The 19,082-nt window shown below is 43.2% G+C and overlaps 1 protein-coding gene across 1 annotated transcript in view; it reads left to right on the top strand.

Moving 5' to 3' along the window:
• Positions 1-19,082, top strand: part of bahd1 (bromo adjacent homology domain containing 1) — a 34,014-nt gene that overhangs the window by 8,973 nt on the left and 5,959 nt on the right. Inside the window, exons 2-5 of the mRNA XM_084569138.1 lie at positions 10,128-11,897; positions 17,959-18,365; positions 18,634-18,793; positions 18,898-18,977. Of these exons, the coding sequence (XP_084425264.1) occupies positions 10,256-11,897; positions 17,959-18,365; positions 18,634-18,793; positions 18,898-18,977 (2,289 nt within the window). The 5' untranslated portion in view covers positions 10,128-10,255. The remainder of the gene's footprint in view (positions 1-10,127; positions 11,898-17,958; positions 18,366-18,633; positions 18,794-18,897; positions 18,978-19,082) is intronic.

Genomic DNA, 19,082 nt, shown 5'->3' on the forward strand with positions numbered 1-19,082 from the left:
TAACACAACCAGACACCCTGACTTTTTGATCTTTAAATAAGGATGTTTCAATAGCACATTTTTGTCTCCCTCACAGTTTTTATTTTTTTATTTTTTTACACCATTCTCAGAAAATGCTAGAAGAAATCCATGCCATGCCTGAATGCAAGGATTTAACGCAGCTGTAATGAGTACACTCATCATTAAAAATGCAATTTTCACTGTCTTGGTTCACTCTCGCCGCTCTATCGCAGAATGTTCGGCTGCAGTCGCCAGCTGTCCTCAGTCAAAAAGCACTAAAAAAAAAACGTGTACGCTGCTTTAAACAAAGCTTGAACGGAGGCAAATGAACTTGTTCGAGTTCTCTTGAAGACAGTTCACCGGTCATCTAAGGTGGTTCTTTAGTTTTCGTTGACTGATGGAGAGTTTAGGTTTTATACTTCAGATCATGTTTGGGTTAGGGTTACTCATTCACCACTCCAATACTCAACTGAATTAGAGAAGAGTTCGAGTATGCCACTTGCTTCTTAGCGGGCAGCTGAGGGGCAAAGTTAGCGTTTTTTTACGTTTCTGGTTAATGTAGAGGCCGAATATTTCTCCCAGGAGTCGGTGGAGACCAAAAACAGAGCTAAAATTGATAGAAGTCTAAATGAAGAACGAGGCTGTTGAGTGTATAATTAGCATTTTGCTAACAAGTTAGCCGTATCTCATGTAAATCTGATGTACGTGCTGTGTTTGCGGCTTTAAACACCTGCTTCCTCCATTCAAAAAAATACAAAAATATCTGCTGGATGAAGGATAAATATATTGCTGAGTGGGTGAATGTACATAAAGGTAGACATACAATACATTTTCTTGGCCTACTTTGCCATATGAGTACTCAAAAGTAGAAAAAAAAAGTACTCTCCAAAGGGGGGGGAAAAAAAACATGGTCTATTCTTCAGATCTCTTCCTGCAGACTCTTCGGAAACGCTATAGATCTCTTTAAGTCTGCATTAACACCAGCACTGAGTGAATGACTGACTGAGTAAGTGAGTGCATCCTGCATGTAGGAAGCATTTAGTGCTCGAGGTTGGCGCCGTGCACCTCTCTGCAGTGTGTTGCAGCGTGTTTATTGCAGTGCAGGTCAGCTCTCAGCAGCCTATACTCCCTCAGCTTCCACTGGTGCTCACGTCTCATTAACTCCGCACACTCGGGCTTCTTTACAGCTGTTAATTACACACTGTAAAGCTGGTATTGACGAGGACAATCAGCATTCATCCCAATTAAGCTCGATCCTGACCACATGCTAACTTGACAGCGCGGCGGTTTTCTAAGTGGTTTCTTGTTAATAAAAAAATAAAAATAAAAAAAGAACTCCCAGCTGATGTTGAAGATTTCCTTTAACTTGAACGCCCCGCTGTGTGAGTCCAGGAGCTGAGTGGTCATCATTGAGAGTGTGCTTCATAGCTGGTCTGTGTTTAGTCAAGAAGTGATGGAGGTGATAAATGACGAGCCGCGACAGATCACTCATTATTAGACTGAATGTATTGTTGAGGGCAGAGGATACAGTAAACGAGCCTAATTAAGAGGGATGCGTGCTTCTATTTTCTGCTGTCACTAATACATGGAATAAATTACTGGGATGATCCTCTAGGGATTAATGTTATGGATGTATTACTCATTAGTGAGTTGACAGTGATCTTAATGACAATTATGTCGCTGTTGTACTGTGTAGGGACTCGCTGTAGTGTGCTATAGACAACTCATGATAAGGATAATACTTTATTGTTTGTATCTGGGCCTCGAACTTATAGTTATTTTCATTACTCATTACAATACTATGGTAAAACATGCTCATCCCAAGTTCTCAGAGCCGTCGAATGTTCAATTTATTGTCAAAGAGGACCATATTTTGCAGTTTGTGCTTAAAATAATACAGGATTTTAAGGATGGTTGACAGAAACCCAAGCTGACCAGTCATTTCAACTCTATTTATTCATTTTTATGTTTATTCACACGCACAGTGTTCTTAAAGTGGGTGTAACTTGCAGTTTTTCTTGCGTGTGACAGTTGTTGTCAGGCTTGTGTATTATTAATCAGCATTGATTGATTACTTTTTCCAATGCATCCTTATTTTTTTCTGTCACTGATCTGATCTGTGGATTTAAATCATGGGCACAGTATACATTAGAGAGTTTTTTGTTAATATAGCTTATTTACAGGGACATTGTGTGTTTTATTCACAGTGAGTTTCCAAAAGATCTCATGCATTTTTAATGTTTTTTTTTTCTAGAATATTTAATTATGGCCTTGTTAAAAACAAAAAGCTGTATTTTAATAGTGCTTTACTGTTACTGCATATTCCTGCGAGACCCACGCTCTCCCTGCGTACAATTTAAAATGACGCTATACTGTATTTATTATTTATCATAGTTTACTGATTATTCTCCCATATTTACCACAGTTAGGGGAAGAAATTAAAGTACCCGAGCCTAGTAAGGAGGATATACACTCACTTGTTAGTAGTTCATTTGGTGTATTGGTGAAAACAAGTGGATCATAATAACACAGTGCTGCAGTAAATCTTCGTGACTGTTCAAATGTTCAGTTTAAGTGAAACGGGTCATTAAAGGTGGTAATTTAACATTTATGCAGTCACGGATGTCGTTTGTGGTGCTGTTAAGTGTTCCTTTTATTCAGCCCAACACCTTGACTACAACGGGGCTGTTAAAATAATAGAAACATTTGTCGGTACAATACAACCTCCAAGATGAAAACACAGTCAAATCAGCAGCTCTCTCAGTTGTTTTAAACAAATGCTGAATACCATAACCTTCATGAACATAAGACTGAGTGCAGGACTCTTATATTAGAATTCATACATTTACACTACAGTGTACCTAATGAACTGGAAAGTGAGTGTCTCTTTTGTAATTAAAACAAGCATTGTACAATACTCTATGGGATGGATTCAAAGTGTATTGATCTTAATAGTCTATGTTTCTAGTACAGTGTACAGGGACTTGGGAGAAGATCGCAGTAATGATCTGTGATAACGAAACTACATTTTACAGCCTTTATTTCAATAATATTTCCATTTTGACTTGTTAATTGTTGAGGTGTAAGTCCAGTGTGTGTCTAATGCTCCACCAGGACCTATTTCTTCTATTCCTCTCTACTTTTCTTACGCTTTAATGTTACTTCAGGCCCAATCAGGAGCAACTTTCTTAATAATCTTGCTTAGAAGATCACTTGCTGGGGGAGGTTTGGTGATTTCCAGTGCGTGTTTTTTTCCACTTGAGACCACAGGTTTAGTTTTAAAAATATATGTTATATATATAGAAGATACCGCGTAAAGTGCCTATTTATTGCACGCATGCACGTGGGATTAAAAAATCCACTTGAAGTGGGAGAATATCTCATGTTTAGTCCCTGCAGGAACATTACGGCGAGCGTGATTTCGCGTTACAGAGGGATGTCCCGGTGCAACGGCGAATGTGAATGCAGGCAGCGCATGAATATTATCTCCAGCATGCCACTTCGGAAGTAGGTCACCGCTCACCGATTTGTTCACCATGTCTCCAGCTACTGTGGGCTGTTTGGTCCGCGGATCGCTCCCGATGTCCACAGCCCCGCCGAGCGGAAACTGACCGTCGGATCCAGGACGCACGGGGTGGGAGATTCTTTTCTTGTTGTTGTGCTGTTTTTTTATTTATTTATTTATTTTTTGGGGGGCGATCTTTATTTCCAACGGGACGCACAAGGTAATGGTGAATCGCGGCTTGTGTGTATGATTCAGTTGGAGATGATAGTGTCGGTGCAGGCAGCCTCGCTCCCAACAACTCGGCTCGTAACGCGAGCTCCTAATGATATTGATATTAAGTAGCGGCTCCGAAAAGCGCGATTGATCGAGGGTGTTCGGATGTTTTACACTCGTTTCCCCGCGGAGGAGCTTTTTCCTTTTTTTTTTTTTTTTTTTCTTCTTACTTCTGATATCACAGCCTGCACTCCTGCTACGGCATGCTGTCAGATTAACACCAGCACAAGATCCAGTAGGCGAGTCTTGCTTCTGCACAGCCTCGTTACAATACATAACGCTGCCCCTAATTGCATTTACAGCTTAATATAATCCCGATCCATGATGGTGGGTGTGTTTGGAACTGCTGGTGGCTCAACCTGCGTGTGGGAGAGGTTGGTTGGTTGGTTGGTTGGTGGAGGATGGTTGGTGTTTGGTGGTGCTGGTGGTGCTGTAGGACTGTTGAACTGCTGATTTGCTCCAGGAAAGTGGACTTGGTGATATGCACTATCTGAAGCACAGCACACCAGCTTAGAGCTCCTGCCTCGGGGTTTTCTTTCCTCTGGCGATGACAGCTCTACACCATGTCCTTCTTCTCAATGAGTCTGTGTGACAGCCAGGCAGCCCAGGCAGGCAGCTCAGCCTCCTCCTCCTCCTCCTCCTTCTTCTTCTCCTTCTCCTCCTGCTCTGTCTGACTTCTGATGCACACAAAGTCAGTTAATCTGCCCTCAGCAGGAGTGAGAGATTTAAATCCAAAATTATCAGCAAGTAGGGTTTATGTGTCAGTTATGCTCCATTTGCTCCGTATTAAATGGAAATATCTTTTCCATTTGATCTCCCAGCGTGTTAAAGAATTTGCCTTTTCTTACAGCGGATATGAAAAGTCTGCACACGGTCCGCCCTTTTGGAACGTGAAAAAATTAACTTTTGCACCTTTTAATTTGAAAATGACAGCCCATGCGGTGCCGCTGGAAACCATAGTGACACATTTCTGAGAGGAAGCAAAAAAATAAAAAAAGATGTGTGCATTTACAGGAACTCTACCAATTACTCTATTCTTGTGTAAATATTTGACTCGAGTGCATTTGTTTGGTTGCTGGTTCCTGTGCAATTTACGCTCCTACAGATTAAACTGCCCAAAGGTAAATAATAAGAGGAGGCACTGCAGCTGCACCGGGTATTACAGGTTTTTGGAACCTTTATGTTTAAACGTGGAAATGAGGTATTATCCGGTTAAACATGTGCCCGTCAAACATGTGCTCCAAACAGCGTTCTTGTTTCCTTTGGTTGACATGTTAGGCTTTTGCAGAGAGATCTCTTTTTATCACTGTATAAATCTGAAATTACTCCTAATTACTCTCAATTGCCGGAAAAAAATGAATCGCCGGCTGTGAATGACACATCAACAAATCCTTCTGTGAAATGCTTCACAACATTGATAGGGACTGCACTGGAACGTGTGGAGTTTGCTTTTGCTGATCAAGTGGAGATTTCTGAAATTCCACACAGTGTGTACTTTAAAACACTGTTTGCGGTTTAAACTTGTAACTCATAGGTATCACCAGACTTCCCCCAGTTGTGTATGTATATGTAAATACGTATATTAGACTTTAGCTCCTTAAATATGTGCTAGTGTTCATCAAAGATCAGTTGGAAAAAGTTTAATAAAACACCCTAAATGTGTAATTTCCTTTCATTCGTCTGAAAGGACATGTTATGTAATCAAAATAGACTTATATTTAAATTGACCTCTGCATGGAAAAACAGTGTCATTGCTTGTAGTGTCTTCACTTCAAAGATCTGCTTCATTCTAGAAAGTTCCATTTCACAAATGCCGAATACTTGTTCAGTCACTGGCAGTTAAACACTATACATAGTTTAATAATGGAACAATATGAAAGAGGCAGTTCAACATAATGCATTTGTTACTTGATGCATGATACTACTGTATATTTGACTACGTTCTATACTTGCATAACATTATAACCACCATCCTAACATCCTTGCGCCTCCAAAACAGTTGTGACTCATCAGAGAATGGACATGGGCCTTCTGAGGGTGTCCTGTGGTCCTATGGGTTGAAGGGAGGGCCCTCAATGGATCAGGCTTGTTCCAGTGCATCCCACAGATACTTGATCAGTTTGGGATCTAGTGAATTTGGAGGCCAGGTCAACACCTTGTGCTGTTTTTCATGTTTTTTGAGTTGTTCCTCAACCGTTTTTGTGTGTGTGCCTGTGTCAGGCTGCATCCTGCTGGGGATGGAGTGTCATTGCCATGGGGTGGGGGTGTCTTGTCTGGTCTGGTCTAGGTGGGTGGTACATGTCTAAGTAACATCCACATGAATGAATGCCAGGTCCAAACGTTTCTCAGCAGAACATTGTATTAACAAGATTGTCAGTGCTATTTACTTCTCCTGTCAGTGGTTTTAATGTTGTGGCTGATCTCTGTACTTTACGTGTAATGAACACTCATGAAATGTCATGACTTTTAGATGTGATTGAACATTCTTTAAAATATTTTTAGCTTCGCTGTAGGAAATTCCTAGCTTTTCATACCTCTAAAAAAATCCCTCAGATTAACTTCCTCATGTTCACACTGAGGCTGTAACCTGTAATTAAGAGTCCCAGATTTAAAGGAGTCTATTGTGTTTTTAACACGTGACTCCTTAAAACAAAGCACTGTCTGCCGTGTGAGTGGTAACCAGTCTAAACGAAAGTGAATTCTGCCTCTGATTGTTCTCTTAAATACTTTTAAGTGGTTTGAAAAGTAAAACAGGAACCTTATGTCTAACATGATAACATGGAATTACATCTGTGTAGCGCGTTTCCCCTGTCGTATCTACGCCGTTTAACCTTGACGTTTGTCAGTTCACGGACTGAAATGACCTGTGAGGGGGCTGCGGCCAATGACGGGGGTAGGTGGTCTCTGACACACTAAAACTAAAAAAGAAATGCGTAGTGGTAACGCATGACGTGACTTGGAATGTTACTCATACACCATCTCATGACACACGGCTTACATTAGTCATCCTTGTTAGGAAAAGTCACTCGGAAAAATACCTTCCCACCTGTCCAGTAATCATGTAGCGATCCCTCAGAGTCATCTCCCAGATCCTGACTTTTCTAATCAAATAGCTGCAGAGAGTTGTACCATTTCTTTAACACACTTGAAGAAAACATAGATATATATGTAAAAAGAATGAGGAAAAGGAGGTATTTAATCATTAAAATATTTAATGAGAGCAAAAACATCTGCAGTGTTCTTCCTCAAGGGGGAACCATGTATTGGATAGTCCAAAGGGACGCAAGAAACTGCAATTATATTTAACGTTCTCTCAAAGTGTCCTAATAGTAGTATTTTCTAGAAACTGTGTGGGTGGGATTGTGCAGCTATCTGTATCACTGCAGCTTGATTTTCTTCACAGCATGAAAAACTGAGTAAATTTGTGACCCTGGTGTTTACTTTTACCCCCCAAAAAACCTGGTTTGTCGTTTGTTGTGCCGTCATTCCGGTGACGGTCTGTCCAGAGGAGACGACGACGCTCTTCAATGAGCTCCTGTCCTTCAACAATGCGCGCTGGTGTTATTCAAATGATGCAACTTGATTTGATATCCGCAGACAGAAACTCAATGTGAGGCTCCTTCTGTCCGCTTGTTATGTGGAAATTAAATTTCTCCCTCATGGATTGCATTTCACGGTTCACGGACTCATTCGGCCATGAGACCGAGCGGCGAGACACTTGGTTTGAAAACGTCCAGCCACAGTTTTGTCCGCTCCGCCGTTTGCTTCCTCAATCCCATCCGGCCACTGCATCTTTTGAAGGAGTATTTATTTATGATGGCAAGCTGTCACAGCGAAAAATAGCAATTTGTTGCGCACTTGGTGATAAGACGAAGTTGTGTAAATACAAGAGCGCGTAAGCAAGCTGTTAAATGAATCTGTTATTATTATGCAGTGCAAAAACCCGTTTCTGAGTCATAAACCCGACATCACTCTGCTTTTGACAGATGCTGCTCGGCTGCAAATGGTGAAAGATTTAAGTTCTTATATCGAGTGTAACTGAGGACTGAGGAAATAAATTGCACACCGGCTAAAGGAGACATGAAATGAATTAAGTTTCACATCCAGAATGTATTCTAAGCCAGAAAGACAGCTATTAGCGTTCATGAGATTCTTGCTGTGTTTTTCATAACACAGATGCACACTCTCCTTGACTGCCCCTCCACAGTCACAGCCTAGTTGCAATTGTAAGTGGTTCACTTGAAAAACAGGACAACAAAAATTAGATTACAGCATGATGTGATGCTCTTTGATTCATAGAAAGCAGACCTCAGTACAGACATAAACGTCATTTGTGTCAGTGTCGGACTATACACATCTTGCACGGAGTCGTTGGGGTTGGGGATTTCTTTGGACATTACATATTTGGACATTTATATGTGAGGTTCTTGGTACGTATTGGCTGTTTACATGCTTGCTAAATAAAATAATTTGGTAAGATATATGCGTTTACATGCTGTATTAATCTGCATACAACTTTTTTGGACATGCACAAAATGATTCTGCCCTCTGTTCAAACCGCCTTGAAATTTTCCCAACTTTATTGACAACATTGAATTCAATAGAAGATGATCAAGGCGACCTACATTTGCTATCTCCAGGTTTATATCCCTCCCTGAAATTTGTCACGTCACCCTGATACCATGTGGAGCAAACAAGTGCAAGCAGAATGGGAATATTCCACCTAGAGAAAAACAATTTAACCACATGTTTACTTGCTAATAATTCCCATTTGAACAGATTATCACAACGTACACCCTCTCAATCTGATCTGAAATTCCCTACTGAGCGAGCAAGTCTTTTCCGATTGAGATGTCTAAAAGAGGCATTTTTGCATTGACTGGGATGTTCTGACTCAGATTAGTAGCAGAATGTTAGTTTGTGTGTAAACGTAGCCATTGTTTTCCATGCTGGCTGCTCGCAGTGGTCACAAGCCCGTGTCTGAGATCACAGAAAATCCCAACTGCCTCTGTCATATTAACTCCAACTTAAATTTCCTGTTTTCTATCACTGTAAACACTGTTGGACTTTTAAATATGTCAGCTTAAACTGTAAGAAACTGAAAATTAATCAATGCTTCAGTTTGGATTCGGGATATATACGTCATTTTAAGGACTGAAATTTATAGTGTAAACATGTTAAAACCTCCTAATTGATCATACGTGACGGGTATTAATGAAGGCCAAACCTGAGAAGTCGTTTCTGAAAAGAGCGTGTGATTGGAAAAGCTCTCAAGAGTCACTTAATATAAAAACGACCCGTGTTTACTTAGTTCCTTGAGGTCAAGTAGCGTAATTGTATTTCAGAGCTGCAGCAGGGAGGATGATCCATCTCTTTCTGCTGCACGCACGAGTGTCATTGCATAAAGGTCACCGGCAGTTGAATCATTGGAAACTCTAAAGGCCTCTCCTAAGTGCGGTGGGGATGTTTTTTTGTGTAGCGACGGCAGGAATGCGTGTGAATTACAGCGGATTGCACAGCTTGTTACTCTGAAGTTGCTGGAGATGGTTTTGATGTACTCAGTAGCAGCCTGTTGACATGGAAACTGAAGAGGCTGTTGTGTGACAAGTTTTTCTGCCACTGGTTTTTCGTGAAACGAGGATCAATTCATGAGTCATTTCATTGTAGTACTGTTTGTTTTTCGGTCTCCATGTGTCTCCAAGATGTTTTTCCTTACGTTACAGTGATTTGAAGCGTTTTGCAGCCCCTTTGACCGTGTACTTCTGTGGCCAAACTGAAGTCAGTTTGACATTGTGAATTAAATATCCGAATCCCTTCTAAAGCATCAGGCATATCAAATATTTAATACATCTTCTAAATGCCTGACCTGTTTCTACTCTTTGTTTCTGGATTTCAGCAGTCAGCGTGTGCTCTTGAAGGATTGTTTGAGCAATTAATCTGCATCCAGTGGCGGAAAATTATCATTATTGATACAAAGGATGAGGAGGAATGAGTTAACAAAACCAGCATGCAGCAGATGCAGCACAATTACCTGACATATTATGATCAAGGTCTTGTAATAGGAGCAGATTATAAACTAAAACAGATCGTTAACTGACCTTAACATAATGTGGTCTTGTTCTCAGTTTCACCTCCCTTCCTGTGTGTGAAGTCTATTTGCATTTTAAGGAGAAGGGTTGTTTTAGCGGTCGTATTCTCTGGGGGGGCTGGAAATTGACAGCGAACTAAGTAAACCCGGTCGCTAAATAATGCATCAGAAGATCCTGCCTGTTACATTAAGTCACTTTCCTGTGCTATAACAGTGTGCAGGTTAAGCTACATCATTAATGTCAGATCTTTGTCTCCTCAGAGAGTGCACGGACCCGGGTGATGACCCATGAGGATGCTCACTAAAAGCCCTGTCTGAGCTGAAACCCACTACTGTAGGACCCTGTGGATGAAGACGCTTTGGTGGATCTGCTCGGGGACACTGAGACCATGGTGAAAGCTCAGCGGAGCCAGCCGGTAAAATGTGGGAAGATCCAAAAGGAGGAGAGAAGCAAGGGAAAGGGAGATGGTTTGAAGAAGAGGAAAGGCGGAAAGAATGAGTTGAGAGGAAAGAAAAAAAGAGTCAAGAAAGACTTGCATCGACACAGAAAGAAGACGCTAGCAATGGGCGACGGAGAGGCGCTGGACTGCTGCGTCCTGCTCACCCGTCTGGAAGAGAAAGGAGTTGTGGGTAAAGACAAGAGTGCAGTGAAGGCTGGGAAGCTAAACAGAGTTAAAGTGAAAAAGAAGCTGTGCTCCGTTCAAAAAAGGACCAAATCTGGACTTAAGAAAACTTCCACAGTCACTCAGCAAGCACTGGAACCAAAAACCAACCAATCTGACACTTTTCTCATGTTGCCCACATCTGTCTTTGAGCCCCGCAGGAGGAGAATGGCCTCTCTTAACGCTGAGGCTGTCAACAGCTTGCTACTCTACAAAGAGGATTCCCTCACGACGAATGTCACAAAGAAAGGGCAGCCTTCCTGTGAAGATCCAGCTAAAGATCTCACTAAAACTGAGCACAGAGGTCATAAAACCAAAAAGGTCTCTGCAGGAGAGAAAGCAGCCCCAAAAGAAAGACAGAAAAAGCAGAAACGGTCGGCAGCTCAGGCGGAGAGCATTGACTGGTTGAGTTTGTTAGCGCCAACACCTAGGCGTCAGGCAGGCCTCACTGCTGCAACCCTGCTCAAACTCACCAGCGCTCCGTATGGAACGAAAAGGCAAAAGAAGACAGAGTCCCAGCGTGAGAGTGGAGGAGAAGCAGCAGCTGTGACTCAGGAGGGCACTAGCGATAAGCCTTTGTATGGAGGAACGCCTCAGACCAAAAGAAGAACACAACCTAAACATGAGGAGCAACTAAAGCACAGACAACAGGGCACAGAAGATCCTGTCCATTCCCAGCTGAGCTCCACTGTCCAGGGCTGCTGCAGTCTGTGTAAGTCTGAGGCTTTGGACCCAGAGTGGAAAGGTGCCACAGCGGGGCAGGAGTGTCTCAAACATTCCCTCCATTGTGGCTCTTCTCTGGGATTCTCCTTAAAATCAATCAAAGAGGAGCCAGTGGAGACGGAAGTGTCCTCCTGCTACTGCTGCTCCCAGGAGAGATGTGTGGAGTACTGTCACAGACTGGCCCTCTTCCTAGAGGACAAGACCTTAAAGGAACCAGAGGACGGCTCGCTGTCCGAGGTGTTCCACCACCACCACCATCACCATCACCACCATCACCACCATCATCTTCAGTCGCCCCATTCTGTAGCCCACCCGGCAGCCATAACCATCAGTCCACACACATACACCTGTTTCCCAGGCTACTACGTCCACTTCAGCCACCCAGACAACTCCACCACTCCCATACCACCCCTCACTTTATGCCCAAGGAGTGGCAAGCGGCCCAAACTTCTCCCCAGCACAGGCCCACAACCCTCAGGGATTAGCCATCCAGTGTACTGCTGCACCTCAGTGGAAGCATGCTACGGGGAGCCCTGCAGGATCAATGGCTACTCTGCTTATACCAGTGTGATTCCAGCCATAACTAGAGGGGGGTGCTCCTTCTGCCCCACGGACTGCACCAAATGTAACCATGGCATCAAAAGAGGTGAGTGGATTTCACATTTTTGTAGGTATACCCAACACTGAGTTAGAGTTGTTTTGGAATATATGTGTCCATTATGACTTCCTTTATTGTTAACGCTCACTTAACAGATTGAAGTGGTTTGAAGTTAAACAGCTGTTCAGAGGAAAAGTTTGGAGCATCTCTGTGACCTTGTGGTTTAAGATTCTGATGGTAGAATTGACAAGAATGATCAAACGTCTTATGTTTCGATTCAGTTCATTTCTGCTTTTACTTTCTCTTCCTTTCTGCCGGTTGCCATATATACCGATCAGGCATAACATTATGACCACCTGTCTAATATTGTGTAGGTCTTCCTTGTGATTCCAAAACAGTTGTGACTCATCAGAGAATGGACATGGGCCTTTCTGAGGGTGTCCTGTGGTGTCTGGCAACACATTGTTGTTAGTGGGGGCCTTCGGGACTCTGTGGATCAGGATTGCTCCAGTGCATCCCACAGATACTTGATCAGTTTGGGATCTTGAGAATTTCAACACCAGGTCAACACCTTGTGCTGTTTTCACATTTTTTTTAGTTGTTCCTAAACCGTTTTTGTCTGTGTGCCAGTGTCAGGCTATGGGGTGGGGGGGTGACTAGTCTGGTCTGGTCTGGTCTGGTCTACATGGTGGTATATGTCATAGTGACATCTACACGAATGTCAGGTCCAAAAGTTTCCCAGCAGAACATTGTATTGTCATAAGATGGACTTCTCTCAGTGGTCATAATGTTATGCCTGATTGGTGTATGTTGTCAAAATGCCCACCAAAGAGAGAAACATGTGGTGTAGTAGTTGTTTGTACGTTAGCCCAACTGACTGTATGACAGATGGACATAGCCATGGGGTCTGGAAATTGAAGCCAATACAGAAGTAACTTGACTTGGAGTGCAACACCACTGATGGCCACTAGGTGCTGTCTCCTGTAGACCTCTATTCATGTCCTTTCGTGACATATTAAGTCAATAATTTTCATTGTGATGTAGCTAAATTCACTTCTTCTAATCAGTGTGCTGGAGTTTCAAAATAACTCCATAGCTGAGTAGTCATGAGGCCTTGGAAAGGGGTATGTTTGGGTGGGGGTGCGCCTGGCTTGATTGACATGTTTGGACTGGAGCGATCCACCCATCGCTCCTCCCTCTTGTCCAGAAAACCATACTTCAAAACAGCAGTCCACAAACCACTGGGTGATGTCTCTGTGGCTACATCCACCTTTCACATAGACTCTGTGATTAGCTCTTGGAAAAAAATGTTTTCAATTTAGGCGGATAAGAAAAAATCGTGGCAATGGTCCATGCAGCTAAGATGAGGCTAAGATACCCTCAATTTTAGTCTCTCTTAATGTGCATTATGTTGTTCCTTCCCCTGCCTGGTAAATATCCACGTATAACAAACTCTTCTGCAGCTTTCTCTATAAATTTCAAGTTTCCAAATCCGAGCTGAGATGACCATAATGACATGGTTATTTAATCATACAAGACTTACAAGAAAAAAAAAATCTCTTTCCAGAGCAACAGAAGATATTAAAACATTTGCTTTCACTCAAGCTCATGTATAATCTGTATCCTCTTTAAGTACGGGTTTGTTCTAGTATTAGATGTCCGTGGGCACGGTGTAGCAGCGAGATTATTTTGTATGCAGTGCCCCGCTAATCCAGCTGCCAAAGCAGAACAATGTGCTGAGAATAGCTATTATGTCAAGGCAGTTATATTCTCCCGTTTTGGAATGTCACTTGAGTGGGACGTTACAAAAAAAAATATCAGATAAAGGGCAAGACCTCCTTTGTCTCGGCTTGAATACAAGCTGCTGGCCGGTGAATACGAGGCCTGTGCAGCTGAAACCTAATGAGCTCAAGTGTCACCAGTTAGTTACTGTGTGCGAGGCAACGATGCGAACCAGAACAGGAAAACTCTTTGTGAAGTCTGCAGTATAACAAACAAACTGTGTGTGTGTGTGTGTGTGGAGGTCTGTATATGCATGCCTGGATGTGTGGGCGTATGGTTAAAAACACCTGAACGCAGCCTCAAAATAACAACACTAATTTCACACGAACGCACGCAGTCACTTTCTGTGGTCCTCAGCAGCCTTAACCAGGCCACGCTCTGGGGGCTGACGGCCTTATCTACCAGAGAACCACCTGGAAAGCTTTACATCTGTGCAAAGGAGTCGCTTCCACAGAAGTCCTTTCACACGTTAAAGAACAGATGCAAATAATAAAATGAAAGATGTCTGAATTTAATTTAGCTGCTTCTCCTTGCCGTGTTGGCTTACTGTCACACTGTCATGGCTTACTTGGACTCTTAAATAGCGCAGAGCTATTGTTAATGTCATTAGTAATACCTGTGGTTTTTCCTATTATGACAACTCTGCTGAGAAGAAGGCCCACGGTCCACCCACACAGGTGTTGCCACTTTTCTCCCTGAGCAGATTTCTTCTCATTAGTGTTTGGGTGCGTACAAATCCGGTTTGATTGACGTCCGCCTCCCTCACCGGCTCATTTTGTAGCACCTCTGGAGGTGTGCACAACTTACGTTGCATTATATTTGTGTAATGTGGCTTCTCGCTTCCCTCACCCGCATCTCTTGCCGCTTGTGCATCCTCGATCCTTGTAGTCACCTCCTCTCCTCACGTTTCCCGAGATGCAAGTGGAAGGGAGGGGAGGGGAGGGGAGCGAGGCAACAGGCATTTAACAAAATAAACACCTGCTTCGGCGCCGTCATTTAAAATGATGCCATTACGTTAGACGTGTTGCACAGCTGCATCATCTGTCCACCGTCTTCTCTCTCTGTCAGAGGAGAATAATGGTGTTCATGACGACTTATCTGTTGTTTTTAATTCAATTCACAGCCAGACGTAATATCCCAGCTGTGTGTCAGGCTGCTTCTACGCCTCCTACAAGCCTCCTCTCTTCTCCAGATACATTTTAGGAATTGAGACATCCCTCTAGATATTGCGCTGACATAGATTTCCAGGCAACAGGCAAGAAGACAGAAGAGAGAGTACACAAGGTGTCGTTTCAGCTCTTCCCAGCAGGAAGAGAAGCTGGAAAGAAATTCAAGGATGGAGGAAGTGTATTTAGCAAACTATTCGTTCCTTCCAGCATTATGTTGGATGTAGAAACCCAAGACGTCGAGCCTCTCAGTTTTCAAACGTACACAGTGTGTTTCTCTACTGCCTGTTAACCTGTGCTATATTCAAAGTGACGGCGTCTTAGAATGTGACTCCTTGAAACAAAGCAGACAGACACATTGATTGTTAGTGATAGGACAGAAAAGACGCAAGAGGAGGGATAAACATTCAAAATAATCTCTAGCCTAGACGTCAGTATGACGTCCTCAGGCTGAATAATAGGAGTAATGACTGTGTGGCTGTATTGGAATGGAAAATGAATGACATGCGGCTTAACAAGAAAAATAATGAAGCAGCAAAAAAATGTGTTGTTTTTTTTTTGTATCTGCTGCTGGTACCTTAATTCCTGTTTGTGCTAGTAATTTGTTTACCAGCCAACGATCTGCTCTGTTTACTGTCCCATCAGATCTGTAAAGGTTGTTGCTAATCGCTATAATATATTGATGTGGGATTTATCTGCATATACTAGCTGAAAGATCCTGAAGGAGTCAGTGCATTTCATGAGTTAGAACACCCTCAATGATTGTGGAGGGAGAACATTCTCCAGCCCACCGATGGACAATGGGGGCATGAGGACAGGTGGAAGGATAAATTAGCTGAGTGGAAAGCACCTTTATTTCTTAGTTCATGGACTTCGGTGACCAGACGTAATGCCCAGCAAGGTTCCATCCATCCGAACAGAGGGCTAAGTGGCCAGTATAAGTGAAAACACCTTTGTGAGGTTCAACCCCAATTCAACAAGTGAAAGAGAATAGGAGAAGGGACCAGAAAATGAACGAATAGAGGGAACGGCATTGGTGAGAGCAAAACACTGAATCAGAAATATAATTCTACAACTCGTTTTTATTTTCCTTTGTTTTCCGCTGCATGTGCCTGTAGCTCAGCCCCTCCCTCAGTCAAAAAGACACACAGACCTTCTCTTCTTCATACTGTACGTCCATGACACAGAATGAAAGCGGAGAGAGACGGAGATTATTGTGCTGCATTATTATAGAATCAGAACCTTACACCTTGCCTGCTGTGCATCCTGTTATTGGCTGGGCTGCAGATTGCCTAAAGGCTGCAGTCCAGTTACGCCGTATAACATTATGACCACCTGCCTAATATTGTGTAGGTCTCCTTAGTGCCTTTGAAACAGTTCTAACTCATCAGAGAATGGACATGGGCCTTCTGAGGGTGTCCTGTGGTGTCTGGCAACAGAATGTCGTTAGTGGGGGGGCCTTTGAGGGGAGGGGCCTCTGTGGATCATCCCACAGATACTTGATCAGTTTGGGATCTAGGGAATTTGGAGGCCAGGTCAACACCTTGTACTGTTTTTCATGTTTTTTTTTTAGTTTTTCCTAAACCGTTTTTGTGTGTGTATCTGTGTCAGGCTGCATCCTGCTGCGGATGGCTGCTGCCATCTAGGAGTGTCATTGCTATGGGGTGGGGTAGCCTGGTTTGATCTAGGTGGGTGGCACATGTCTAAGTAACATCCACACGAATGCCAGGTCCAAACGTTTCCCAGCTGAACATTCAAGTATTGTCACGAGATGGTTAATGTTATTTACTTCTCCTGTCAGTGGTTTTAATGTTGGGGCTGATTTGTGTGTATGTCCCAAACATAAGAAAATACAGGCAGAGTCTCTGCAGATAAATACACTGCCACACTTCTAGTGGTTCATGAGTAATGACTGAGAGGGATTTTTTTTTTTTCTTGGATATTATTCCTTTAAATCAACACAGTGTAATGACTGATAGAAGAGTAGGAAATGGCACTTGGTGCATTTTACTAACTGACTGTATAGTGTATAATATTTGCCAAACCACAAATAATATTGCTGATTTTACTTGTGTGTCACAAGTAGAAATGCAGTCTGAAAACTCTTTATAAAATCCTACATTTAGAACTCGACACCTAAATAGCAATAAACATTATTTTTGCTACACTTTATGGTGAAAATCTGAATGTGTAGCCAAAATCTCCAAAACTGGCAAATCAACAAGGGAGATAAAAAGCACAATTTCTGCCTCTAGAATATAATGGAATAGAAGTGTTAAGTAATGTAACCTAACAAAACCTAATTTTAGTGTATTCTCCGTGGAGTAAATAAAAGTGCTGATGAAGTTGGGGATCCAGAGAGCTGAGAAATAAATTGAGCATTAATTCACATTAATGTCATCACTGCAGCTGTGTCGAGGGAGTTCGCACAACTTGTTCTTGTTATCTCTCACACAGGAGAGTGCTGGTGTTTTTCAGTGTCAGTTTCAGGGGTGGTGTGAGAGTGTGTGTGTGTGTGTGGCTGCTCTGTTAAAGGCTATAATTGACCTTAATTGAGGCTCTGTTTGTTTTTCCTGCTGCTTCAGCGGAACTAATAACAACTCAGTGTCTTGTCATGTCTCTATTATGTAACCTTGTTAAAGGTTGTTGATCACCGTGGCTGCTCCATTTCACTCTGTCACTTTACTTCATTAGGTACTTTGAGACCACAGGAAGTTTCTCATTCTTCATATAACTGTTGGTGAATGAACCCCCCCCCCCCCCCCCCCCCCTTTTTTTTTGTACGCACCGTTGGAACTGAAAATGGTTCTTTAGGCCTTCTAGTTCCTACTGTCCCAGCACAAGAGGAACTTTTAAGTGATGTACGTTAATTGGTCAGACACATGGATTTGTGCAGCTCTTAACAATGAAACAAAACCCAGAGAAGTGATTTCCATACCATATCAGGCTTTTATGTGTTGGTATACGTTGTCATATGTTGCACAGAACTAAGTGACATTGCTAACCCAAGCACCATCCAACTATTAAATCATAGTCAGCGGCTGAATGGGAAAAAGAATCTGGAACATCTATAAGGTTGCTCCCTATTGGTAGTCACCCCTAGAGTTCCCAGAATGGTTTGATCCAAAAGCACAATCTTATCTTTTGTGTTCTTTTTTCAGATGACTACCCATCAACCCTCAACGACCACCACAGTCCCTCCTCCATCCCCATTTGTCCCAGCCCCAGAATCATCACTGGCTGCCCCGTTCCCAATGTGCCTCCGGCCGGCCAATCGGTGCCCCACATCCAGACTCCGCTGTCTGACCCCAGCCAACCACAGCCTCTCCTGCAGGTGGCGAAGGAGTGTCCGCAGAGTGCCAAGCCGCCCAGCGGGTCAAGGTCTGGCGCACGCGGCACCGGCATCAGCTCGGCTGTCTGCCCTCTCAGCAGGGACAAGAAACAGAAGCTCGGCTCCGCCAGCATCGGAGGGCAAACGGTTGCCAAGCAGCCGAAAAATGGCCGCCAAAAATCCACCAACGGCTGGAGGCCAGTTGGCCTGCCCTTTGAGAAGGAGGTTTTCTCTGTGGTACGTAGAGAAAGTCATGCTGGTGCTTTTAGTCGTGATGGTGCCACTTGTAATTAAATGCGCTGTAATTTAGCTCGGCTGTCCTGAGAGAATTTAGGATGATTTACAACACCTGCTCCATTGTCACATCAGGGCTTATTCGCCAATTTTTCCACAGAAGTCATTCAATACAAATCACATCCTGCAGCTTTTTACTCCACAGCCTCTCAAAGCTTATCAGTTTCTCGCTGCTAGTGGAGTCAGTGTTTCCTGCTGCCTGTGTTTCCAGGGAGAGGAAGCTATGGTGCTGAGAAAGTGTTTTGAGGGAGTCCACAGGGACGGGGAGCTGATTCGGGTCAGGGACACTGTTCTGCTGAAGTCTGGACCTAGAAAAAAGTCTCTGCCTTACGTGGCCAAGGTCTCCGCGCTGTGGGAAGAGCCAGAGACAGGTAGGACACTTAACTGTACACTGTGTTTACTTCCAACCGCAAGAGATGCCGAACTGATGCGGTAATAACTGGCTTGAGAACTGAAGTGTTGTTTTCTTCTGCAGGAGAGCTGATGATGAGTTTGTTTTGGTACTACCGTCCAGAACACACACAGGGACGCCACAACCACAGCACACATTGCGAGGTAAGAAGTTAGCATGTGTCTTTGAAGTCCTTTCTACCCCCATCTTATTACCCTCAGGTGTATTTGTATACCTGGACACCTAAAGTATAGCTCTGGTCAACTTTG

Source organism: Chelon labrosus (assembly GCF_963514085.1).
Source record: "Chelon labrosus genome assembly, chromosome: 20".
NCBI classification, from domain to species: Eukaryota; Metazoa; Chordata; class Actinopteri; order Mugiliformes; family Mugilidae; genus Chelon; species Chelon labrosus.